General features: G+C 36.6%; 1 protein-coding gene and 1 long non-coding RNA gene across 13 annotated transcripts in view; one reads left to right on the top strand and one right to left on the bottom strand.

The window, feature by feature from the left end:
* Positions 1-26,810, top strand: part of LOC134751598 (protein lap4) — a 159,227-nt gene that overhangs the window by 62,032 nt on the left and 70,385 nt on the right. For 10 of the 12 annotated variants that reach the window (XM_063687095.1, XM_063687100.1, XM_063687121.1 and 7 more), the window contains exons 4-13: positions 4,115-4,235; positions 4,338-4,630; positions 4,737-4,982; positions 5,370-5,539; positions 7,520-7,609; positions 9,311-9,417; positions 14,046-14,234; positions 14,522-14,638; positions 17,669-17,827; positions 22,569-22,641. In XM_063687095.1, coding sequence (XP_063543165.1) covers positions 4,115-4,235; positions 4,338-4,630; positions 4,737-4,982; positions 5,370-5,539; positions 7,520-7,609; positions 9,311-9,417; positions 14,046-14,234; positions 14,522-14,638; positions 17,669-17,827; positions 22,569-22,641 — 1,565 coding nt within the window. The remainder of the gene's footprint in view (positions 1-4,114; positions 4,236-4,337; positions 4,631-4,736; positions 4,983-5,369; positions 5,540-7,519; positions 7,610-9,310; positions 9,418-14,045; positions 14,235-14,521; positions 14,639-17,668; positions 17,828-22,568; positions 22,642-26,810) is intronic. The other 2 variants (XM_063687083.1, XM_063687079.1) reach the window with 2 other exon arrangements.
* On the bottom strand, positions 11,977-22,572 carry LOC134751874 (uncharacterized). Its single transcript, XR_010128714.1, has 3 exons — positions 22,045-22,572; positions 21,877-21,970; positions 11,977-12,486 (listed from the first exon to the last, which is right to left on the bottom strand). It is a non-coding gene; the product is annotated as an uncharacterized LOC134751874 (long non-coding RNA).

Raw genomic sequence — 26,810 nt, forward strand, 5'->3', positions numbered from 1 at the left:
TGCGTACCAATACGCGTACTATGCTTAAGGTACAGTTTACAATAATTAGATTCTATAGTTCGTCTAACTTTATTGATCGTTATCATTTACTATCCTGATCTTAATAACACGCGCTTGTCATAGTAACTTAAATGCAAATATACATACGAGTATACTTAAGTATAACTATGAGTTATACAAAGTAAGTATAATTATGTTAATTATTCAATTACATTAAGTTTAACTAAAATCCTTTTTATTGCGTGGAGCAAGTTGGAGTTGGGGTTGGTGGTTGGTTTAGTTTTTGACACAAAATATCAAGATTGTGTCCTTCAGATACGATATATGTACCTTACTGATTTTTTTTGTACAATATACCACAAATAATACGTAATATCCTGATATCTAACCCCAAGACAGCAATTTTGAAAATAATTTCATTTTTTTTAAATATTTATCATGTGTATAATTATTCAATACTAGCTGTTGCCCGCGACTTCATACGCGTGGATTTGTATGTTGGTGGTTATATATTTTAAATGAGCATAGAACATTATGCAGCAAAGGATATCAGTAGGGACGGTAAATCATTTGTTAATAATTATACAGCGCATGAAATTTGTCTTTCACAAAGTACGAAGTTTCAAGCCCCTAACTGAAAGAAATTGTTCTCTATATAATCCCTCTCAACACTATTTAAAAAAAATGTTCGCTCCCGCTGCAAACTTTATTAATACAAACTTTTCAAACACGGTGCAATCAGTTTTCGTCTATCTTAATATAAACCAAGTTTCATGTTCCTAGCTAAAACGAAAACTTGTACTACATATAAACTTACATCCCCTTTTTAACACCCTTAGGGGTAGAATTATTAAGAACGTTGAATTAACTTTTTTTGTAATATTATTCAATGCATTTCTAAGAAGTTTCAATAAGCATTTGTAATGGATTCAAACTTTCAACCCCCTTTTAACCCTTTTAGGGGATGCATATTTAAAAACGCTTAAATTACTTTTCTTGTATTCTAATAATATGCCTTTATACAAAGACTGAAGTCCTGTACTCAAAAAAAGGTTTGATCTCCATACAAACTTTCAACCTCTTTTTTACCACCTTGGGGGATGAATTTTCAAAAATGCTGAAATAAGTTTTCTTCCCTTATTAAATAGCTTTCTACGAAGTTTCAAGTACCTAGCTTAAAATAAAATTAAGTCCCCTACAAATTTTCTACCCCTTATTAACCACTTTACGGGATGAATTTTTAAAAACGCTGAAATACTTATCTTGTAATATGCCTTTATACAAAGATTCAAGTCCCGCACTCAAAGAAATTTTTGATCTCCATACAAACTTTCAGCCCCCTTTTTTAATGATATACCTATTTACGAAGTTTCTAATTCCTAGCTTAGAATGAAATTTGAACCCTATACAAACTTTCAAACCCTTTTCAACCCCTTTAAGGGGTGAATTTTTAAAATCGCTGAAATAACTTTACTTCTACGCTAATAATATACCTTTATACAAAGATTCCAGTCCCGCACACAATAAAATGTTTGATCTCCATACAAACTTTTAACCCCCTTTTCACCACCTTAGGGGATGAATTTTCAAAAACGCTGAAATTAGTTTTCTTGTATTTTAATAATATATCTTTTAACGATGTTTCAAATTGCTAGCTTAAAATAAATCTTGAACCCCATACAAACTTTGGACCCCATTTCACCCCCTTGGGGGATGAATTTTGAAAAACCCCTTCTTAGATGGATACTAACGTTATAGAAACTACCAATTGTGAAAAAATCAGCTCTCTAGGTCCAACGATTCGGGCTGGGCGTTGATTTAAGTGAGCCAGTCAGTCAGGACTTTTACATTTATACCTATACATATAGATTACAATATTGAAAAATTAAAAAAAAATCTAAATGAAATTATTTTCAAAATTGCTTTTGTGCGGTTAGATATCAAGATATTACGTATCATTTGTGGACCTCGATACAAATAATACTGAGGCTGACTGGAGTAGCATGACAAATACGAGCGTTTCCGAGAAACTACACCTGTATTTTAATATGCCTGTCAGTGTCATGAATTATCATGCGTTCTTATTTTCTACATGATGTAGCCTTGCTCATTCATATACTTTTGAATATGCTCTGATTACAGTAACCAAAACGTGATTGTTTTTTTTTTCTTTCCCCACCATCTCCATATGCCGGATGATGGACCTTATGGGTAGCGTTTTGAATTCCTTTGGTTCCAGATAGCCTGTTCCAAAGTCCTTCATTCTTTGTCTGGCGAGGGCGTGACATTCACACATAAGGTGTTCTATTGTCTCTTCCTCTTCGCCACACATACGACAATCGGTGTTGTCAGCGTGCCCCATCTTGGCCAGGATTCCCTTGACCCCGTAATGGCCAGTAAACACCCCCGTTATTATTTGGAGTTGCCGTTTGCTAAGTTTCCAAAGCTTTTTGCTCCAACCAGAGTCTACCCCTTGTATAAAGAGCTTTGAGTGCTTAAGACCCGTCAGACTGTCCCATTCTTCCTGGTGTTTGGTCTTAAAAAGGTCTTTGATAGCCGTTGTGATGGTTCCCTGTGAGAGCCCCACAAATGATTCCGGACCTATAAGGTCGTTTGCAGATCCGGCTCTGGCAAGTTCATCTGCATTTTCATTGCCTATGAATCCCTCGTGCCCATACCAGTTGCACTTTGTTTTGCCTTCCAAGCTTGTTCAGAGCTTGGATGCCATTGTATACCAGTCTAGAGTCCACTCTGGGCGCCTTAAGCGCTTTGAGTGAAGCTTGACTGTCGCTGAGTATATAGATATTCTTCCCTTGGGTTTGCCTAACTATATTCTCATGTACACAGGCAATTATAGCGTATGTCTCGGCTTGGAAGACAGTGGCGTAATTGCCCATGCTTATGCTACTAGTAAAGTCATTTGCATAATTGCCTGCCCCAGTACCAGAATCTGTCTTGGACCCGTCTGTGTACCATATGATGTCATTTTCATCAGACATTGGTGCTTCAAGACCTTCGGTCCATTCAGCCCTTGTTGGAACTTTAACATTAAAATTCTTACGGAACACAAACTTGGGTTGCATCTTATCGCAGCCCATATTCGTAATCCTTTTCATGAAATTGTCACATTCCATGTTTGTGTGTTTAGTCTTTGGCTTGCTATCGCTCCAGAGGCCTGTCAAAGCCAGCCTGTGTAACGATTTCCGCGCCTCAGATTGTATCACTAGGTGTAGCGGCGGGAGGTCTAGTAGTACCTCCATCGCCGCTGTTGGCGTCGTTCTAAACGCGCCAGTAATAGCCATGCACGCCGTTCTTTGTATTTTCGTAAGGGCATCCCTGCATGTGCTCTTTAGTGTCCTTGGCCACCATGCCAGGCATCCGTACAGAATGATCGGTCTTACCATCATGGTATAGATCCATCTCAGTACCTTTGGGTTTAAACCCCACGTTTTGCCATATGCCGTTCTACACATTCCAAACACCCTCAGTGCCTTGGTTATGGTAGTTTCGACATGCTTTTTCCAGTTCAGTTCTTTATCTAGTGTTAAACCTACATATTTCACTTCATCGGACATTTCCAGTACCCTTCCATAAAGCGTCAGCTGCTTCATGCCGTTAAGGGTCTTTTTTCTGGTAAACGGTACTACTACCGTTTTGCCAGGATTGATGGAGAGTTGATGATGGTTGCACCACCTCTCCACTTGCTTCAGTGCTGTATTCATGATTTCCGATAATCCGATTTCCGATGTTCCGTTCCCGGGAATTTATATACTTTAATACTATAATATAAAGTATTTTACACTTAATTTTTAATGTATCAGTAGCTAACTAGTAAGTAATATTTTTGAATAATTCAACTAATTTATAGAGTAGCGTTTTATTTAGAATCAAAGTTGACAGAGTACCGGTACAGTGCAGTGGGAGTCCCAACGACACTTAATGTCAGCAATTCCATTGTGTTTCCACCTCGCTGACTTGTCTCATCAAACTATTATGTCATATTATTATGGTAATATGCTGGCAGACATTGAAATTATTTACCATTGAAAATGCATACGCCTTTCGTTAACAAGATAGCGAATTTGTATTTATCCTGTTTTATTTTCATTTTCAGTTTGATCTCCCTTCAGTCGCTGGAATTGAGAGAAAATCTACTGAAATCTTTACCCGAGTCCTTAAAAAATCTAACCAAGCTAGAGAGGTTAGATTTAGGAGATAATGAAATCGAAGAACTGGTAAGAAACATTTGTTTTCAATATTCTTATCTGTCAGTAATATCGATACTTACAGTACATGTTAAGATAAGTTTTATAAGATATTTTCCTGTGACTTTCCAGCCTGGATTTATCGGAGAGCTGCCTGCACTGGAAGAATTGTGGTTGGACCATAACAAATTACAATATCTACCGCCAGAAATAGGCAACTTGAAGGCTCTTATTTGTTTAGACGTCAGCGAAAATAAACTAGAGAAACTTCCAGAAGCAATCGGTGGGCTCTGTTCCCTAACAGACTTGCATCTCTCACAAAACATGCTAGAAACGATACCGGACGGTACCGGAGAGTTATCCAAGTTAGCTATACTAAAATTGGACCAAAATAGATTACATACGTTAAATGAAAATGTAGGAAGGTTAGTGGTATAACGTTTGCTTATGTTATATGTATATTATGTCAATTTTGTTACTTTATTTTACATTATTTATAATGAATCCGTTATTCTCTGTCTTATATTCCAGATGTACAAATCTACAAGAACTTATTTTAACGGAAAACTTCTTGACGGAGCTGCCTAAATCTATGGGGAATCTCAAAGAATTAACTGTACTGAATGTAGATAGAAATTCCTTAGCAGAAATACCATTAGAGATTGGCAACATGTCGTTGCTGGGCGTTCTGAGCTTAAGAGATAACAAATTAACGAGATTACCTAATGAATTAGGTAACTGTAAATCGTTACATGTGTTGGATGTTAGTGGGAATAGGTATGGAAAAATATATTTAATAATCCATTAAACTTATTTATTTACTTCATATAATTCTTCTCTAAGACATTCCCCTCTTGTCGGTAGTCAGATAATCATCGACTTTGGCGCCGCGTGCCATCTACCTAAACCCATCGAATTAAAAAATCTGCCCTTAGGCTCCCATCATCCGTCAAATGGAGATGGTCAAACTAGATTTCGAGTAGACGCATAAGAACCTGCTGCACCATTTAAGAAATATTTCCTTATGGATAAGCCAAAGCAATCTTCGCTTATATCCAGCATTGTTAAATAAATTTACAAGTCGAATGACGTCTGTTGGTCGAAGTATCTATCGGCTTAGATTACACCTGAGTTTTAAAAATAAAACACCTTTACAATTTGCAGGTTGGAGTACTTACCGTATGACTTAGTTAATTTAGAGTTGAAGGCTGTGTGGCTATCAGAGAACCAGGCGCAGCCGCTGCTCACCTTCCAGACTGACAATGACGAGGCCACGGGGGAGAAGGTCCTCACGTGCTTCTTATTGCCGCAGCTTAGTTACACACAACAACCTGGTAAGATTATGTTTATCACAAACAACAATAAAATTTACTGTTTGCCCAATTCAAAAAGAATAATCATTTACATGTTAACAAACAGTTATAAGAATTTTATAAGGTTTTAGCGTAGGTCCATGTTTGATACCAAGTGATTTGTTAAATTGTAATACGATAGGTAAGTAACCGGCTGGCCCCCATTGATGGCGAATTTTATAATGCATAAACACTTCTCCTTTCTTGGCGTTTCCCATTATTCGGCGTCGGCTTTCCTTATTCCGACCGACCGTGATGACAAGTTCGTCATTAAATTAAATGAAAATGCTGTTTTTGTATTACATTTAAAACGTCACTTGGTATTCATCATCATCATTTCAGCCCTTTGTCGCCAACTGCTGAGCATAGGCCTCTCTTCTAGTATTAGCGACCATAAACTCGGTCATTCATTCTTGCGGACAAGTATATCATTGCATTGCGACGATCTAATTCGTTTTTTATAGCTTTCGGTGTCGTGTGTCGCATTTGATTAGATATTTAGTTCACATTTTATTTAAGCACCTAGCTTTCATCACGTTCATATACAATATTGCACGCCATTTTAATGGTTTTTATTACCGTCGTGAAATTAAAATTGAAGACATCATACAAGTACAATATTAAGTGTGTGTGCAAATATTGTCTCACACGTGGGAAATATGTATATGATACACAACGCAATACACTATATACCATTTATTTTGGAGAGTCATGTGCCTTATACCATTAATCTTCTACAAATCCCAATTTTAATTTTACGTATTTTTTTTTAAATAAAAGAAGTTTGTATCGTCAGGATAATTCAAATAAATAATTCAATATGCCTAATAAATTCCTTATGGCTATTTCGATCGATGTTTCATTTTCATTTGATTTTATTTATTAAATTTTATTCACAAGCAATATTCACATCGCATTGGAAATTATACATAAAAATTGGCTAACACAAAAGAAATACACAATAACATACAAGGAATAGACGTTAATTTGCTCAACTATGACAAAAATAATTTACTTATAATAAAATAAAAAAAAACAATTACAATAAAATATAAAATGTCAGTCTTATATCTTATAAAAAAATATGTCAATTACGCAAAAAAATACAGGAAAACGTACTTTTGTTAATATATAAAATAAAAATACATTATTTTTTGATTACGCAATAATTTTATTATCTATATTGTCATATGGATGAATAAATCTAAGTTGAAACAACTTCGAATGGAACGCTAGGGAAATACTATCATATAGTCTTTGTACAAAAACCTATTGCAATCTCGGCTTGTCTAATTTGCCAAAATAAATAATGCTGATGTCGAGAAAAGTGAATTATCTTGGCGGTATTACTATAAATTCTAACTACGATGTTGTCACTGCAACTTGATGCGGGCGATAACTAGCTGTCATCTTACATGTCACATATTTAAAAAAAAACAACTTATAGCTACAACGTTACGAATTGAACCCTATTAAACTGACATGACAGCTGCCACCTGCATCAGGCAACGAAGAAAACATGGTAGGTCATGATCTTCAAGAAACCGCGCATTCCATTCTAATCTCAATGTTGTTTTGCTGAATGGTTATTTTTGCATAATGTGACGGTGAGCATATGTTTAAATGTTGTGTTTGCATATGCTTTTGTGCTTCTGTTTAATTCTGCTTGTGCCGGTGACAATCTGCAATAACTTGACCTATTTAAAGTAAAATAGTCTAAAATCTATAGAACCCGTGCAGTTAACAAAAATTTGCAATCGGATGTTTTATTATCTGTAGTCAATTTAACGCATAAATTTGAAAAAAAAAACCGTACGTAATGTTTTTTAAACTGTATTATTTATGTAAATCGGAAATTAAAAGCTACTTAATTGCAGATTGTTTCTGGGACTATGTTGTGTTTTTCCTTTTTTGCTGTGTAAATACTAAATGTCCTTTTGACACTTGTCACACCATAAATAGAGCTGGATCACACATCAGAGGTCGGCAGTGGACACTGGTTCAGGAATCACAGATTTAATTCACAGTCGCAGGAACTAGATGCGGACAGAGGTGAGGCTCATCTGAGATATCTCAACGTAAACTAATTTTGTATACTAATTGTACAAGGACTTAGGGATACCATTACTGTAAAAATGTAATTATTAGATGCACAATAGTACAAATATGAATATAATTTTGCACAAGCACAGCACCCCTTTCTATTATACCAAACAAATATAAATAAACAACAGATATTGTCCATATGTATACAAATCTTTATTAATAACACAAAAGTTACATAGTCATAATCATAATGTCTCAAAATAGTTACAACACACACAACAACACAAAATTTATCGGTATAGGTATACAGATAAATTCACGAAAGCTGGCGTAAATGAATCAAATAAGTGAATGATATTATACAGAATTGCCCAAAAATACGTTGAATCTTTTTTCTGCGGCATATACTTGATAATTTTACCAAACGTTAGCGTTTGTGTATCAAAGCGAAAGTAGATTTTTTTAAGATAACGCTTTGTTTTAGTTAAATGGTTGTAGTTTTAATTTTTAATGACACTGTAAAATACGTGTAAGTAAGTAAAAATTTGTCAACGTATTTTCGGGCTTTAACTTACCGACTGTCTATCCCTCATAAAATAGCACAATCGGATTAGTTAGGACTAACCTCGAAATTTGCGTTTTACTCTTAAAACGCATATTAAGAGTAAAACGCATTTTTTTCCAGGATGGTACACATTTTTCAAGATGGCTGCGATTCCTTGAGGTCCCCAAATGTCAAATAGTGTGGACATGAAAAAGAGACCTTTAATTAATACATACCAAATTTTAGGACTGTTTTGAAGATATTGAAGTTAGTCCTAATCCGATTGTGCTATAATTTATATGTACATATTTCCATTTACGCCAACTTTGGGGTTAAAATGTCAACTTTGACGTTTCTGTTTTAAATGTTGTCTCGTATTTTCAAGGTACGGTTCGCTTTCATTTTTCCAAAGCGCTTTTGTTTTGTTATATGTTGTGACATTTTACATGTATGTTTAATAACGTGATAGATAATACTCGTAGTAGTGGAGTGTGCTGCGTGTAAAAGTACGGGTACAAGTATAGTCGTCTAGTTACTTGGATAAAAATGAGATCGATTCAAGAAATCAAGTAATATAATGATAACCCACCTTAGAGCTTTATTGTATCATTAGCGACCCGCCCCGGTTTCGCACGGGTAGTTCAACTAATTTACACAAAACCTTTATAAATCTAAATATAAAGCTTCCTCTTGAATCACTATATATTTAAAAAAACCGCATCAAAATCCGTTGCGTAGTTTTAAAGATCTAAGCGTACATAGGGACAGACGGACGGACAGATAGCGGAAAGCGACATTGTTTTATACTATGTAGTGATTTACAAAGTTCATAGACAATCCAGACTAGCATTATATTGTTAGTAATTTTGTCTTCGTGGATCGAGGTCTAAGTACATTCAACATAGTCATTGTTAATTCTAGACAAAATAACATAAGACGCATAAAGTAGTAAAATAATTGTTGTTGCAAATTGAACAAATATTAAGGTTATGAATGATGAAGCGCTGACATTTGACAATCCAGTTACAGCGCCATCTACTTGTCAAATTTGCGCCTACATTATTTAACACGTTATTCCTATGTATTTGAAAAGTAAACATATTTGATTAAGTTTATATATATTATTTTAATATGTTGGTTGCTAAGATCATTTGTTTCACCAGACACGAGTATGCGTGAACGGGACTCAGACAGCGAAGACTGGGAAGAGAAGGAAGCTTCCCGCACGCACTCCGTCAAGTTCACGGATGACGTCTCCGAAGCGAAAGAGGTGAGCATTTGCTGTTGTTACTTGGTGATGGTGACCGGCAGCCGGTGGACGCGTAAATATCTCAAAAGATCACACGCTTACAAATCGCTCCGCTATGATCTACCTGTATGCTTCCACAATGTAGGCGTCACGATCAGAAAGAAATGCATAGATTTACGCTCTTGGTTCAGAATTAACGTCTCACAGAGATGTACACGGCACAGGGCTTATATAGCAATAAGCTCGTTACTGGTAGCTTTAGAATAGGTCGTAAATGTAATTTAGGTTGTGTATATACCGACACAACTGTGCATGAGTTTGAAGGGTATTATTTATGTTAAATGTTTCGTTACTTAAGTATAACATGCTTTAGAATTGTCATTTAAAGATTGACTGGTTGTGGAAATTTATTTACATTATGTTTTACTTATTTTACTAACAATTTTTTTTTAAATATATTTTGATATCCATATTATGTGCAATAAATTATTATTATTTCGTGTATATTATGTTTTATTTTCTTTACCACTTCGCCTGTCGCGGGATCCATAAAATTGTAACTCCACTTGTCACTTATGTACCTAAAACTAGTTTTTAGTTTCATTTATTCTTTTTATTTTTAAATATATTGGCATATATTTAAGTTGATACGTATTCTATGGATGAAATATACTATGAAAATGTTAATACTACAGTGGTCCAGAATGCGCGGACAAAAAACTTATAAAGGAATAATTTCTTACTTAAACGTCATTAAAAATGTATTATCTTTGAATATTCTCCTTTGGCCATGATAGACAAATGCAAACGTTGGTAAAATTATCAACAATATGCGCGGTAAAAAAATCTGTCAACGTATTTTTGGGGAACGTAGTAGATGTTTACTCCGATCTCTAGCACAAGGTCAAAGGCATTGAAGTTTATGAGTAAAAAAATAATTTTAAAAAGCAGGTTTATAAATGGGCGTTTTCTAAAACAAATATTGAAAACCTGATTCTTCCAAATCTGGACATTCTTGGGCTCATTCTACTCAGAATCGATAGCATTCTCCATCCTGCCATTAAAAAAAAAAAGCCCCTTTTTTTTCTTTTTTTTTGAACCTGACTTGGGCTCTATTGCACCTAGGGCAATTAGAGCGGTAGGACTGTGTGGGGGGATGGTAGCCTGGGGAAAATCCAGGACCCTTCCGCATCACACGAGACGGTTTTGCTACGCTGGAATACTCCTAAAGAGTTTTCGCTCCAGCGCAGATCGGTAGAGCGGTCTCAACCTGATCTGAGGGTGTAAAGGGAATCGAGCTAATGGGAGTTTTGTCGCTGGTTCGCTACAACCTAGCCTAGCCGAGAAGACTTGTTTCTTGCTGGAAACTCAGCTAGGCCCGACGACTGTCGGAGTGATGTTAACCGGTACGCGGCGGTACCGGGTTGATAACGGACTGAATGTGTCGATGTGGTCGCGTGGTGGACGTCCCCGCCGGCGGGCAAGCCTTTTTGTACGCGTTGTGTCCGCGATGGACGCCGCACGCTCAGCGGCCATCCTAGCGATGGACGCTGAGATTGCGTCGTCCCGATCCGTGAGTGTGTGCCTGGGACGACGGACCGAGCGTCCCCTAATCAGTGTGGAAAAGATGTCCCAAAATGTCCATTCCATTACGTCACGTTTTAGTGTAAACATTTTTAGGGTTCCGTACCCAAAGGGTAAAAACGGGACCCTATTACTAAGATTCCTCTGTCCGTCTGTCACCAGGCTGTATCTCATGAACCGTGATAGCTAGACAGTTGAAATTTTCACAGATGATGTATTTGTATATGTATTCTGTTGCCGCTATAACAACAAATACTAAAAAGTACGGTACCCTCGGTGCGCGAGTCCAACTCGCACTTGGCCGGTTTTTTTTTTCACTTGTATGTGCGTGACGTAGTGGAATGTACAATTTTCATACAAATTCATGGGACATTTTTTTTATCATTAGGATTGGATATGCTAGTGATTCTGAGTTGAAAGAACCCAAAAAACAGGATCTGTAAGAATCAGGTTTTCAATATTTACGAGTATTTTAGAAAACGCCCAAATACAGCAGTCATAAAAAAAAACAAAAGACTGTGCTGCGAGCATTCAAAATCAGATTATATGTACCTTCGTTTTTTTGTTATTATAAGAATTAGGAGCTTTTATAAATTGTTTTTTTTTTCGCTCCTTACTTTTATAATAACCAAAACAAGTGTGTAAAATAAAAACAATTATGAAGTCAATTAGATGTTTTATTAATATTGTTATTTTCAAATTGCGTCAATAAGTAACTGTGATGTTTTGTCTAACTCTAAATATAATAAAATAGAAATAGGAATACCAGGAATATTCAACTTGTAATAATAATTCCTAACTCTCAACTTATAGCTTTAAAACCGACATGGTACATGGTACTTTATTCCCATACTTACGACAACAAGGAATTTATAAAAAGAAACAGAGGATAAAATGAATGTATTTATTTTATTGCTTTCAAACTTTTTATTTGCATATTGTACATCATCAGTAAATTTATTTGTATTGATATCAGCTATAATACTTTACTTAGTCATGTTTACACTTTGTCATGTGAGTAATGTCCGTATCAGAAACTTAACGTTAAGCTTAGTTATTGTCACTTAGTCCCTTCGAAACGGTGTTTTCGTAGAAAAAAGGATGTTTGGTTTTAAGGTCCCATCGATACAGGAAGACAGCGAAGAAGCGACAGTTTCCGAGTCTTTCGCATCCCAGGCCATGCTCGGCCTGCGACGGCCTATAAACGTAGTGCGCAAGCTAGTCACCACCCAGCGTCGGACCTCGCTGCAGCGACTGTCCTCCTCTATTACTAACCTGGCGGAGGTACACGGCAAAGCGCCTGCCGAGTGCATTCACAAATATCTGGGTGTTTTCATTTAATCATGTACCTTGGCCGGTTAGCGGTCGTTGCATAACTGAAGATCAATGTCAATCACCAAACCATTTGCAATCAAACTAAAAGTTAGGCGTGATAAACATAATAAAAGTAACAATTAAAATGAAAATGCCCATTTACAGCTACCTCCCTTGTCTTGCCACCCCCCTCTGAAAAAGAAAACGTATTATACTCTACTTCAATATTCGCATGCAAAATCGCCTTAAGCCCTTCATGAATGAAACATGTAATTTTTTTTAACCTACCTCTTTAATTTTACACTTAAAGATAAGGAAATTCAAGTAGGTTTAAGAGTAGAATCAAGTCCATACCTATCTACAACGATTACTGTAATTCGTATAGCTGCCAGTTGTTTAGCTTGTAGGTACTTGAGCCGTATACGACAGCTCTGTTTGCACGTTACTAAGGCGGTAACGTTGTAAGCCTAATCCAAAGGGTCGAGCATCGTAATCCATTACTCATTGGTCACTCCCATTCGACTTTATTACATCGACCTAAAAAGGCAAAAAGTTTACTTACCTACACCCTAGTTGCCATTTAGTATGTTTGGGCCAGGAAAGCAACACATTATACCCACAGTCTTCTAGCTACATATATCACAACATCAGCGATATTATGAAAGTTTTAAAATATTGTGAATGCACTCATATTTGTCGGAATGCGCTTACCGCCTCAAGCCTCTTGTAATTTCGTGTTATCAAGTCGAAATGCAATTAGAGATTAGTTTTTAATTTTGTTAAATTAGTCTAACGTAATAGATAAATGTTGTGAATATTCTAAACACACATTTACTTTATATATTACCTTCGAGTTTCGTGCTCATAATGACTAACCAACTCATCGAAAATGGAAAAGGACACACAACAGTACCTATTTACGATTTTTTTATTAAGGTAATTAATTAAAAAATCGCGGTAGGCTTTTTAGTAATGATTATTCTGTACCAATTACTCTAAACACTATTAAAATTTAGTTGAGTATGAGTAGTACCGCACTAAGTAAACTGCACTTAATGTAGATTAGCTTGGTATCTAGGAGACACGTCGTGTTACCGCCAAGGAGAGGTGGCGTGTGATATCATGTACTGTAATTCACTCCGCCTCCACACATTATTGCATTACGGCTTATTAGGTTAAGTGTCAATTATCATTTTTTCGGTCCAACGTCATCGTACCTTCTCACATTACAGCAACGTCTACAAATACTTTACACGACAGTCCTGTGAAATAAACCAGACCTAATAAAACAGTGCATTACACGTACTACGTACGTACGTTTGATACTTTAATTTAATTTGGGGGGCGCCCAAACATAATTTTTTATATTGTAATTTAAAAAATCGTTTTAATTGTATGCTATTTTTGTAATAATTCAAACAGCTTTTTATTTGCATGTGCATGCGAGCAATGATATTGTATTTCCTGCCTGTAGAATCATCAACTTGTTTAATATATCCAGCATCTACTGTGCGAGCCCGTTTTACCTCGGGCTACCTGCACGGATACACAAATAGACACTCGAGTCTGGCTAGACACGTATACGCCTTAGGTGTGCCTAGTGAATGAATTCATTCATAAATCATTACTGAAGACGTACTGTTACTTCCCATCGATTCCGAGCATTTCACCTATGTTTGCCGTAACATTTCGCTATGAGGCTCGCACAGACACTTAGTGTCAATTTTGCTAATTATATATTTGATTTGCAGACGCCGTTCGTTCGCCAAAACACACCTCACCCGAAAGACCTCAAGGCGAAGGCACATAAGTTGCTCGCAGGCCGATCGCCAGAAGTTGTGCAGTCCGAGGAAATGCCCAAAACACAAGCACCGACCACCAACGGACTTCCTATTTCGCCTACCGAACCCGTGCATAATATACCCATCGAAATTGTCGAAGTAAGTAAACCCTATTTCGTTCTTTAGTATTCAGTATTTTAATTTTATTTCATTAATATAGCAAAGTAATTAGTATCAACAAATTAATGACGAATGTAAGCGGGCTGGTACTGCCAGCTTAAATACTATCTCTAGCAGTCGTAAGTACTGCCACCTAGATCAAAGTTAATCTTGATAGCAGCGTTAGTAAGGAAGCGCGTTTGTCCTCAAGCCTTAGTGCTGCCATCTTATTACACGGTTTCAGGAGCAGCTACTGATTTCCTACATGGTTGCTTATTGTTATACAGCCGGTGCATACATCAGCGCCCACGGAAACGGATAAAGATGAAGAGGACGAGCAAAACGCAGCCGACGGCCGGGAATCTTCGGAAGGCGAGAACGACGACGACTCGGACGAACTCGAGGTAACGAACGCTACCCAATAATATTGATCTGCTGTGGGTTGTTTCGTAATATTCGTGCATTTATGCGTTATAGTATATCCGTCTCGAAAGCCACACAAAGACATGTTTATAGAATTTAACATGGAATATTATCTGATCAATGTGGTTTTGCACACATTATTGATTTAAAATTATTCATTTTATCGTTGTTTTAAAAATACCTAGACTTTTTGACAAATAAAGTAGAATCACTGTTGCGCATAAATGTACAATTACCGTAGTCACGTAGATGTAGTACGTACTTAATTTAACAAACTAATGCCTAGTTGCGTGAACGCTAATATTTTTAGGAAGCACTCCATAAAATAGCCAAATCGTGGTTTTACTTATATTATAAGCAAAGAGTTATTTAATAGAAGAGTTATAAAGTAAAAAAAACAACATGCTATGCTATCTGAAGCAGCTGAAGTGTTTATCGCTGTACATGTACAGCCACGTACAATAGGCCGTAACGCTGGTTGTCAATAATTAACGTTTGACAACTCTGTACCGTGTAACGCCATCTAGTTCGGCTGTTAAACTCTGGGGCGCGATTATTTTCTTAGACTACAACTACAATGAATAAATTAATTTTTAACAATCAGTAAACGTCTGCGATCGATGCTATTAAGCAAATTTGTAAAATCTATTCTAAGCTTAATAGCATCGTTCGCAGACGTTTCTGCTTGTTACAAAATAATTTAGTAGTACATCGTTACTGGTGAATTTCCAATATGAATTGGAACTCTGGTGGCCGTTTAAGAAGTGTAACGCTCTTACGATAGATGTCGCTAGGGTCCCCTAGACCCATATGGTGGAAAGATTCGCTGGCTATGGACAAAGATAGATATAACTCCGTAATAGATGGATACAGTCTAAGGAAAAAACGTGCCTCGAAAAGTGCTCGAAAATAACGAAAATTGGCGTTGACGGTTTCGTTTGTTATTTAACTATTTTAATGCATATCAGTGAAAGAACATGGGTCAAAATAATAAAAATAATTAATGCAAATAAAAAAATCATTTATCCATATTTAAATACATTTTATCGTATTTTTATAAATCTTCATTTTTAGTTTTAAAGTGTGTCGATAGATGGCAGTGAATTTACTGTGGTTACAAAATTTACTATGACAGTACCGCTCTATCTTATTATATCCTCTTTGCTATGGATAAGGTCTTGGTGGCTCAGTTGGCAGAGCGCTGGTGTATCGATCCAGAGGCCGCGAGTTCAAGTCAACTTTTAAATTTACATTGAATAACTCTTTGATTATAATGAAATTAATGAAAAATACCTTAGGATATTATGACAATTTAAACATCCCATTGAAAAAACACATATGGATGATGAAATTCAAAGTAACTTATCATTATCAAGTTTAAACACACTATTAAAATTTATTAAATGTTCAAATAATATTGAATTAGCGTTCAAGACAACAAGGGTAAAGGTGAAATGCTTTGAGGATTTATATGGGTATAACAAACAACTAAGTTGAATATAAATTAACAGTAGGTAGTTTGTATGGTATATTTTTGGGTGAGGTTTATTAACATAATGGATATTTTTTTCTATAAGTATATTTCTTAAGATTATTTGCAGTGTGTAAAATTAAATTGGATTCTCAAAAAGAAAAAATAATGGTAATGACAAGTGTCGTCCGCCCCTAATCATTATATTGATTACATGTTTTCCCAGACATGTCTGCGACAGAAGATTAAGTTGATAACGTTCATTATATTTCTGCTATGGAATCATTTTTAATGTGGGATGTTCACGGTGACACTGGCGTTCTGTATAACTCTATTCATTCATCGTTAGGATCTTTTAGGAGCACTGAAATCTACAAGCGAAAACGACGTTCAACAGAAGGGCCCAAATATTGACTTATTACATAGACGTAGATAGATAGACATTCATAATATTTTAAATATTATGAATGTCATGTCAAGCATTATTCAGTTCTTATATAACATTAAAATTTATTAAAATATTAGGATTTAATTATTCAATAAGACCGACAATATAAGTTACCTATAACAGAAGTATTTACCTGAAATAGATGTGTAAAAAATAGTTTTGTTATCAGATTTTCAACAGGTTTGTAGAAACTTTATGGCTATATGCACTATACTGCCTAATAGTGTTGGTAGGACTTCAGTCTTTTGAGTCTCAGAACTTGAGTCGTTTATACGCGACTTCCGAGTCTTTTAAGTCCCGAGTCGGAGTCCTTAATTGAGTCTTTTAAGTCCCGAGTCGGAGTTATTTATTGGGTCTTTTAAGCGCAACTTAAAAGGACTTGAGTCTTCGGATAAAGACTTCGTCATTTTTTTGTAGGTTTATTTAAAATAGGCGTTATTGAATGATGTGTACCTAACCCATGAATTTCGTATGGAGAAAATTCGTTTAACAAAAAAATTGTAAATAATTTAAGAGTTCTCTTTAAAGGTCTTTACAAAAGACTCGGGTCCCAATAAGAACTCAAGTTTCTACTTAATGACTAGAGTCTGAAAAACTGAGTCGAGTCTTAAAGCAGAGGACTCAAAGGGCTTCAGTAAGATAAGATAAGATACATTTATTGATAAAATTGTACAAATTTTACACGTCAATTCAGCCATATAATTATAATAAATTTATACTACGTTACAATATACAATTTGTGTTCGTAGTTCTATTGATAAAGTTCATTATTACAATTATTATATTTATTATCCGTTATTACAATTATTATATCTATATCTCAGTTTTTTATCTAATGTCAGGGCTTATTACACTTCCTTAAAATAAATTCATTCACACTGTAGCAACACAGGTCAAGCAACATTTTTTTAATCTTATTGTAAAATATTTTATCGCTCGCCGAGGTAATTATGTCACTAGGTAGGGTATTATAGATTTTGAAGTCTTAACCTGATTAGTTTACATTTGGATCATTTCAATTGAGCAAGTTTCTACGTATATACGTTATTGTGAGTGGATATGAAAATGAAGGGGGTTGTATGGGTTGGGCAGAGAGGTACGAGGCGAGTGGCGTGGCGGGCTGGCGTGCGAGAGCGCGCCGCGCCGGCGGACGCGGGCGGCCGGCTGCACCGCCGCGACACGCCGCACCACCTCAAGAACAAACGCGTCAACCAGATGGATGCGGGCCGCGCCAGAGACCTCATCGCTCAGGTGCGAGTGCGACCGACGATGTATCACTATGGGCCGGATGCATCAACTATAAACCACTATAATTTTCTCTTTATAATAGTGTACGCATTTCTAACGTACAAGTAATATTTTCGACCTTTAATACCGTTTTCCAAGCTTTTAGATACCTATTTAATTTGCCGTGTTTGTATGTACGAGGGTTAGTCCGAAAATTATTAGCTGCTCTGGTACTTCTTATGTGATCTGAGCATTCTGAACAGTGGCGGATTTGCAGTCTTGACCTCCCTAGGCCAGAAGCCCTGTAGTAACTACTAGCCGCCCCTTCCTCAGCACACATCATATACCTGGACTGCCTCCCCTAATGTCTTGCCGCCCTAGGCCCGGGCCTACTGGGCCTTAGGGCAAATCCGCCACTGCGGATCTGAATATTATTTATACCATTATGAGAGATATTTTAGTACTTACAGAGGTAACTGTAAAATCATTATCAGAAAACGCTTAGTTTTTTATATTTTTTTTACTTCGACGAAGCCTGCCTAGGGAACAGTCATGGTGGTCAGTTCTTGAAACTCTATAGTGTGCTTAACTAACTTAGCGGTTTCACTCACGTATTTTGACTAAAAATACGTGAGTGAAAACGCTAAGTTAGTTAAGTTAATATTGTGCTATTATTTTATAAGCAGTAGTTGTTTATAAGAATATTATATTTTTAGGTGCTGCTAAATTTCAGATATTAAAAAAAAATATTATAAAAAGAATCTGTATCAATTAAGTAGGCATGGGAAGCAGACGGAAACGAATAATTAATCCCGGGTAAAGATGACGATTTACGCACGTCGATTCCGTTGCGACACCGTATTTTGAGCAGCGGTGTGGCCGATCATTAAATTTAAGTTCGATTTTCGAAGATTTAAACTGTACGAAATTCGTTTTATTGTGACAAAAATTATAGTTTTTTCTAAGTAAAATCTAACTCCACACAACAGTTTTCAGTAAAAAATATATAATAAATAACTATGTAGTCTGGGGCGAATCTTGGAAGCTAAATTGGAACCACTTCCTGAGGTTTCATTAAGTTAAAAATAAAATAAAAATAAATAAAAATAGCCTTTATTTCAGACATTTACATGGTTTCACTTATATGTATATTACATCTTAATTATTTATTATAATAGAGGGTTATCTGTATGCCTTCTGTTGGCAAAGGCCTCCCTCAACTCTTTCAATTTCTCTCTGTCAAGTGCTAATGTTGTCCCGCCTCCACCTGACTGAATGACATAAGTATTATCAATTAAACTCAATATATACCTATTTATTTCCAAGTAGCCGGACTCCATAGAGGTGTTAGTTACGTGCTTAAATCTAGGTTATATATTTTTTTTAAGAAATATTTATCCTAAATACTAAACCCAAACTAATACTCGTATTTCACGCCCCCGTAAAAGTAAATCCTACTTATAAACATGTAACCGATAGACCGTGGATACATACCGATTACGTCGGTCCATGACTACCGTAAAATTGACACCAATCTAACAGAGTAATCGTATCGAATTTTTGTGAAGATCTTGCTTAGATGTTACGCATAATGCGATGATACTTGTATATGGACACACGACGTATATGGATTGTTGTACCTCTTGAGAACCGATTAATTATTGCCTGATGTCACTTTCGAGGCTATCGCTTCCCACATAATTTAAATGTGCTATAGTATTGCAACAGGTAGGAAGAATGCTTGCATCTCCAAAAATACAATAGCCGTCAATGTTTCCTTTGTCAATTGTTAATTACTTATGATTTATGATTCATTTTGGTAATGATGTATCTGGCCTAATAAGTAGTGGTAAATCTGGGTCTGTGTCGAGTGCATGCAGCTCAGTGTACCTAGTGCTGTTACTCGTAGCTCCATTGCACGTTGTTTATATGCTGGATATCAATATTCCCTACAAGAAGCATGAAGTGCTTCATCATGTCATATGTTTTAGATGTTTTATGAAAATAAGTTAAACATACCTAGTTAGGATCTTTTCCCCATATTCATAAAACTTTACGGGCCTGATTTAGTTAAAATATGTTTTATCCCTTTCTTACAAATACATAAGTCAAAATGACAGATAAAGACAAACGATGCATAGCTAATTCAGGCCAGTAACGCGTTTATGAATAACGCCATTAATTTGTATATGGCTCTCATATAATTTATTTAAGATCAATGAACAGGGATAACTAAGTTATTCAGTTTCTCATCGTGTAAAGCTACGCCCACAGGCACTAATGATAGTGGTAACTAATGAGCAAAATGAACGGCTCGCCTTTTCCCACATTGTAAATACAAGTGATGGTTCCTTGCGAGCAAATGAGATGGCGCCCTAATGATGCTAATTGATACTTACACTTACACTATTCATACTAGATGTCACTGCCGTGGTAATGAGACGCTCTTGAGAAAATAAACGGAAATGGTGATAACATTAATGGAGCAAACGTAGAGACACGCGGGGCAAAATGTATCTGTTTATCAGAGAGACGTAAAGTGCTCTAACTTGACGGTAATATATGTGGCTAGATAACTCAAAACATCCATGTTTGTGAGAGTATTTCCGAACTAGGTTTCGCTCGTTAGGGAGCTGTTTGAAGGGCACAGCTAGACCGTACACCAAGGAGTTCCTATCATAGAGTAGGTACATACTACTTACTACATATAACTTTAAATTATCACTTGAATGAATACAAAATTATAGCCTTTCAGTCTGCGGTCTAGCTAGCCCATCCGCACTTGACTGCTGTACTTTTATGGCATATTCTTGTAAATTACACTAACATACACATTATGCTTCATTACAGTAATTTTGTAACAAATTAATATTGCATGCGCATGAAAGCTCTTATCATTATTTTTGCCTCCCATGTCGTAATTAACTGTCTGATTAATTAACCTTTCTTTGTGTTGAGTAATGGCAGACATTAAACGTTAAACGGATTTCACACTGAGTCTCATTTTAGAAACGGTTTTAAAATGCGACTACGCTGTATCATATATGCTGTTCAAGTGTACACGTACGGTCAAACCGGATCCTACTTAGATCTACGCTGGGAGTTATCTAACGAACGTATCAGTTCATTTAAAGGATATCTGCGAATGTCAATTCGTTTCCGGCATAATTTCCCTTCTTTGCAGTCAGTAGCTTATCATACTTCAACGTTCAATTCTGCTATTGCCGTTTGATAAAAGTTTCTAACGAGGGAAAACCATAATTCAAATAAGTAATTATATACTATATACATTTATCTTTAACTAAGGATGGTATTCCATCTGCCCAATATCTCGGTCCAATGTGTATTTGCGTCTCACATTTTGCTTAATGAGAGAGTGAGGCGCAATGCACATTGGATATAAAAATTGGACAGGTGGAATAACCACCCTTAGCTAGGTACTGTAGGTGTTCACATTTATGTTTAAAGAATAGTGTGTGTCAGTTTTAATAGATATCTGCCAAATTGTTCCAGCTGATTAAAAAACCCACTTATCACAGTCACTTACTTACGCGTGGAAAAAGCGTGTGCTAGCTATGTGTACCTATTGTTATTTTAGATAAAAGAGAAAGTAATCACTGAAACCTTAAAGCGTTCTGTTATTGCTATTATTCAATTTACATAACGAATCACATCACTGGAACGAATTCTGTATTAATAATTAAATAATAACTTCTATTATAACAGGCCTTACGTAAGCTATGTAAAAGGAGTAAAAGTTAAAGTTCCGTTAATGTTTAGACATGGAAGCTAGCTTAAACGCATCCGTGTACATAGGGTATATCTTGCAAAGGTTATTGTATTTAACGTTTCATGATACAATTATTGCAGATAAAATTAGAATAGTGCCTATGTTAAATTCACAGTAAATAAGTAATAGTGAACGGAGAGGTAAAAGCGGACTCGCTGGCCGCGTCGAAATTTGTTGTAAGACGGTGAATCGCAGAAACAATAACGCCGTGAGACCTGCTTCTCGCACACTTCGCCTACGAACATATTAATATACAAAGCGATTAGCGCAGCGGGTAACATACCCGCTTGTCAAAAATAAGCTTCGAAAATACTTAGTTTACTCCTTTTGGCCAAGCGGTTTCTTATCGTGAAGCCTTTCTACTTTTGCACTAAGAACTAAATCTAAACATAGAACAAGTAAAGTGTAAATCTTGTTACAAACCGCTCCGTTTCTGTAAGCACGACCCAACCGTGGGTAATTGCTGGAGTGGTGCGGTGTTCCGGGCTGGTGCGCGCGGGCCCTCGGCTCCGCCGCAGCTCGCTCGGTAGACCCTCCGCGAGCGCAGAAATGACTGCTCCGCATCGTGCCGAACCAACTCGTAACAATGCTTCGTGTACCGAGATTAATCGATAAGTGAAGTGCCGCTTTCTCAATACCAGTGTAGTGTGTTAAATAAATCTGCTATAAACAACCGGCAATTTCCGAAGTGTTTGCTATCGGTGCTTATTAAAATGAGGTGCTTGAAAACGGCAGGAGGATGGCTAGCCCGGGTGAGATGCGTAGACGTGATACGGCGACATTCAGCACGAGATTTCAATTTAGATTTGATTGCATTATGTTTGGCTTACCTCGCTTGTGTACTGTGATATTATGACCGTTCCACATTGACTAAGCTCATTATTAAACGAAATTGAATTGGTCGAAATCACCTGGCATGTTCTCTATTCGAAGATAAGAGTTTGGAATGGGCCTTAAACAACATTAATTTTACAGGCCATCAAAAAAAGAGAGCTTCAAGAGGACCAGAAGACTGATGACGATGAAAATGTTGAAGATATGCCTGATGGTGAGTGCTAGAATAGTAAAACTTGGTTTAGTAAAAAGGATTCCCACCATGCAATAATTAATTGTATAATTGTAGCTCTTGTGGCTTTGGGTCATTTTTCTTAAACTACGTCCTAGTTTGAAATCCACCTGTAATAGGTTACTTGTGTCAATCTTCCGGTAGTGCACGCTCTGTCCGTGGATTAGTGCATGGTCGCGACATTATTTTACACGGTCGTGACCATGCGGGGTCGTCTAACGATCACGAGCGCAAGTAAATCGGGCTCGATCGAGCCGTCACTCTCGCGTCACAATGCACCAACTCTTTATTTTTGTGAGACATGTAGCTCTCGACCTCATATTGATCTGTTTATTTTTCGTTAGCCTGTGTGAGTGTCATACTGCCGCTAAGAGCCGAGTCAGCGACAGTTGTGCTTTGTGCTTCTTAGTCATGACTTGGTTTATCCTTTAAAACATAATTAAATAAAATACCGTCTGTTTCTTCGTCTCGTAATATAGGGTGCCCTGTAAATAATGGGCTATGGGCTAGCTTCTAACCACTGACTTTCAATGATAATTAACTATGAACTTAATTTGATTAGTTCTATTATTTCGAAAACCACGGAACTTTTAAACGTATAAGTCCATTTTCTGGACCGTCCTAAGGTGCTCCTTATACGTTTAAAAGTTCCGTGATTTTTGAAATAATAGAACTAATCAAATTAAGTTCAGAGTTAATTATCATTGAGTCAATGGTTAGAAGCTTGCCCTTTATATGTTTACAATAAGGCCTCCCGTAAAACATACACATAACATATTATGTCACAAGTAATAGTAGTTTATGTGACTGCTACATAATCAAATGTACAGATACATACACTATTTTAACTACACGCATATTATAAATTCTATGATTATATATAATATTACATCTCATAATTATTACAGCCGACATTGGGGCATCGTTGCTCTCTGGCGGAACTCGTGGTTATGAGACTTATTAGGTGGCGTTTGCGAAATATCTTTATCTCTCATTTTACAAGAAACTTTTGTTATAGTTAACACGGTCACTGCGTTACGGGGGCTTTTGAACCCCGTACGATGTCATCATTCAGTGCGGAGGCTAATAGACGTATTTACTCGCTGTTGCGGAAGCTGTATCATGGTTATTTTTATGACTACGATAAAGACTAATATACATTTGAGTTTCTTGTCAAATGAAATATCAGAGATGTCACAGACGGAGCGATAATATGCCGACTGATACCGTAAGATACGGCATCTTATGATATCTTTTACCTACTATTTGACAGAGTTCACAACTTCACACATGAAGCTATAATACCTATATATTTTGGTATCTTACGATATCTTGTAGCAAGGCATTCTTAAGATGTTATAGCTCGGTATATTGCGATATATTTGACATAAATATATATATATATTTCTGGTACCAGGTGGTATATTCAAAATATACGAGGTCTTAGGAACCTCGTACCGACCAGGGAATAAAAATTGCCTTCTAGTGCGATACGGGTTCCAGTGAACCCCGTATTAATTTTAGCTGGCCATTATTTACGGATTTGAAGGCATCAGAGGGTTTATGATATGTGTGTAGATAAAAATAAGAACTAGCCCAACTACCTACTGGCAGCGATTGATAATAAACATGGATGACTAGCTTCAAAGAAAATATCAGCTTATAAAAGGCTACAAAATTAGAATACGCATGCTCACCAGCGGACCAATTGCAAACTCAAAGTTTAGGTATAGGTTTCACCGACCCAAAATACTATTGGTCTATTTTAAAATTAGTCGCTCTGATTGGCCGTAACCATGCTGTAACACTGTCACTTGAAAATACATGACAATGAAAACTTTCTCCTAGCCTCAAACTTAACCAAAATTAAATAATAATTTAAAATTAGTCACATCGGTTTTTAGCCAAGGGGCTGAGCCAAGAGCCAAGATGCCAGGGACATGTACACATTAAAAAAGCGCCACCTACAACGGCGATTAGTATTTACTACCACTAATTTAACATTAAACGGACTATATCAAAACCACCACAACATATTAACAAATTTAAAATAATAGAATCTTAATATCAATGGCTGTTTAAAAATGCATGACATCATCCCCATATAAAATATGTCATGAGCAAAAGAAATCAATATAATATTATCATGGCCAAATTATATGTGAAAGGAATCCCATAATATTTTCAGTGTTTGTTGGAACGGCTAGCACATCATTTAACCGCACAGTAAGGCATATCTTTTCCTTAAAGAAATAATCTAAATACTTCTTACTACGACTGTGACAACGGGCCGCCATTTGCGAACTATATAGCGCCGTGGCGCAATATTTACGCCCCACCCAGCGTGGCTCAAAATGTGTGGGGTCATTTTGCAGAGCTAGTTCGTCATCTATGTTTATTATCAATCGCTGCCTACTGGGTTCAAAATTTCTAACGACACAGAAATTTGTTGACACCTTATTCTTCAAAATTGGTTAAGTTTCCACGCTACACATTTACACAATACACGTCTACACAATGCAGTCTAGCTGTTTGTTATAAAGCGTGTCAAAGAATACATACCTACTCACTAGTCACTCCCATACAAACATATTTAAAACCTTCTCCAGTCCTTGATTTTAAACATCCGACGGCCGACGGCATGCACTGCACCATAAAGTTAGAAGTTCAATCCTGTGCACATATACAGCTGTTCTTAAAATAAACTTCAAGTAGATTTGTTCAGTGGTGCTTCCTGATACTGATTGCCGTGTAAAGGATTGCTCACGAACATTGCGTCCGTTGTGAGTATAATGGGCATCAAAGAAAATTTAACACTTTTGCACCTTATTCCACTGTAAGAAGGCGAAAAATGTATACATATCTTTGACATTCTTGAGCTTGAAGAGCTATCGCGACGTTATCAGCTTATCTACCGCGCTCTGCGTGCCATTTCGCTCCGCTGAATGAAACCCCGCAGTATTCGTTCCACCTGTGCCGTTTGTACCTGATTCCAACCCTAACTAGCGAAAATAATATACGGCAGTCTGTAGCGCGTGACACACAACTCACTTAGCTGTAGGAACTAGGTGATGTGTAACCAAGTGATACGTTGCCAGTGAATGATTCACTCGGTTTGCATACCTACGTCTGATTTAATCAAAATTGAGATGTTAGTCTGTGTTTTTATTTTGTGACGGTTGTTAACTGTGCGGCCTACAGTGTTTTGTACCTGTTAAGTGTTAAAAACAAATCAAAGTGTTTAATTTTATGAGTATTTTATCCTTACTTAGCACAAAACAATATTAGACAATATGTATTACGCTTTGCTAGAAACCTCGCACCTACGACGACGTATGAAGGTCAAGCTCAGTTATTGTTATGTCGTTAGTGTGCCTTACTGGTAAACACAGCATGACATACTCTTCGGTGACAAACGGACTGTACATTGCCATTTTCTTTCCATCGTTACCTTGTATTGCGGAAGCGTTTATGTGGTCTATTTCCTTTTAAATTGAGGGTTCCTTTTTCTTACATGACCTGACTTTCACTCTGCTTGCAACCGCAGTTCAATCAAATCCGTTAGCATTGGTAAGCAAAGGTATAAAACATCACAGTAACAAAATATATGACGTAAAATCTACCATAGATCTGTAACGCGCTCATGTTAACATTGACAACGGCGTTTTAGCATAGTATCGCCAGTGAAGTTATTGATTATTAACGACTAATGCGATTTCTTTTTTCACAATGCATTGGTGATTTACTGGCAGTAAATATACCGACCGTATTGATATGTAATATACCTAAAATTATTTATTATTTGTTATTTCTAGAAAGTGGATTCTAATAGTACCTAGGTAATTATTCTATTACTAAAAATATGATTTCGCACTTGCATGTAATAGTATTTTATACAATCTGGATATAATAGAGAGCTTTTCAGTCGAGTACCGTGTTTAAGCAACGAAGCTTGCTGAGTTGCTTAAGTTAAGGTACGAGATTGAAAAACTTGATTCCTAGTTGACTACGGAACCCTAAAAAGTACCCGTAGGTTCACAAGCAGTAACTTGTTTCCCAACACTACAACACACATCGTTTCGAAACGTTTGCATTTCACGCCCATCTGATAGCAGATTAAGATAATATTTTTTATCCTCTCTGACACATTC

This window comes from Cydia strobilella, chromosome 2 (genome assembly GCF_947568885.1).
Source record: "Cydia strobilella chromosome 2, ilCydStro3.1, whole genome shotgun sequence".
Taxonomy (NCBI): domain Eukaryota; kingdom Metazoa; phylum Arthropoda; class Insecta; order Lepidoptera; family Tortricidae; genus Cydia; species Cydia strobilella.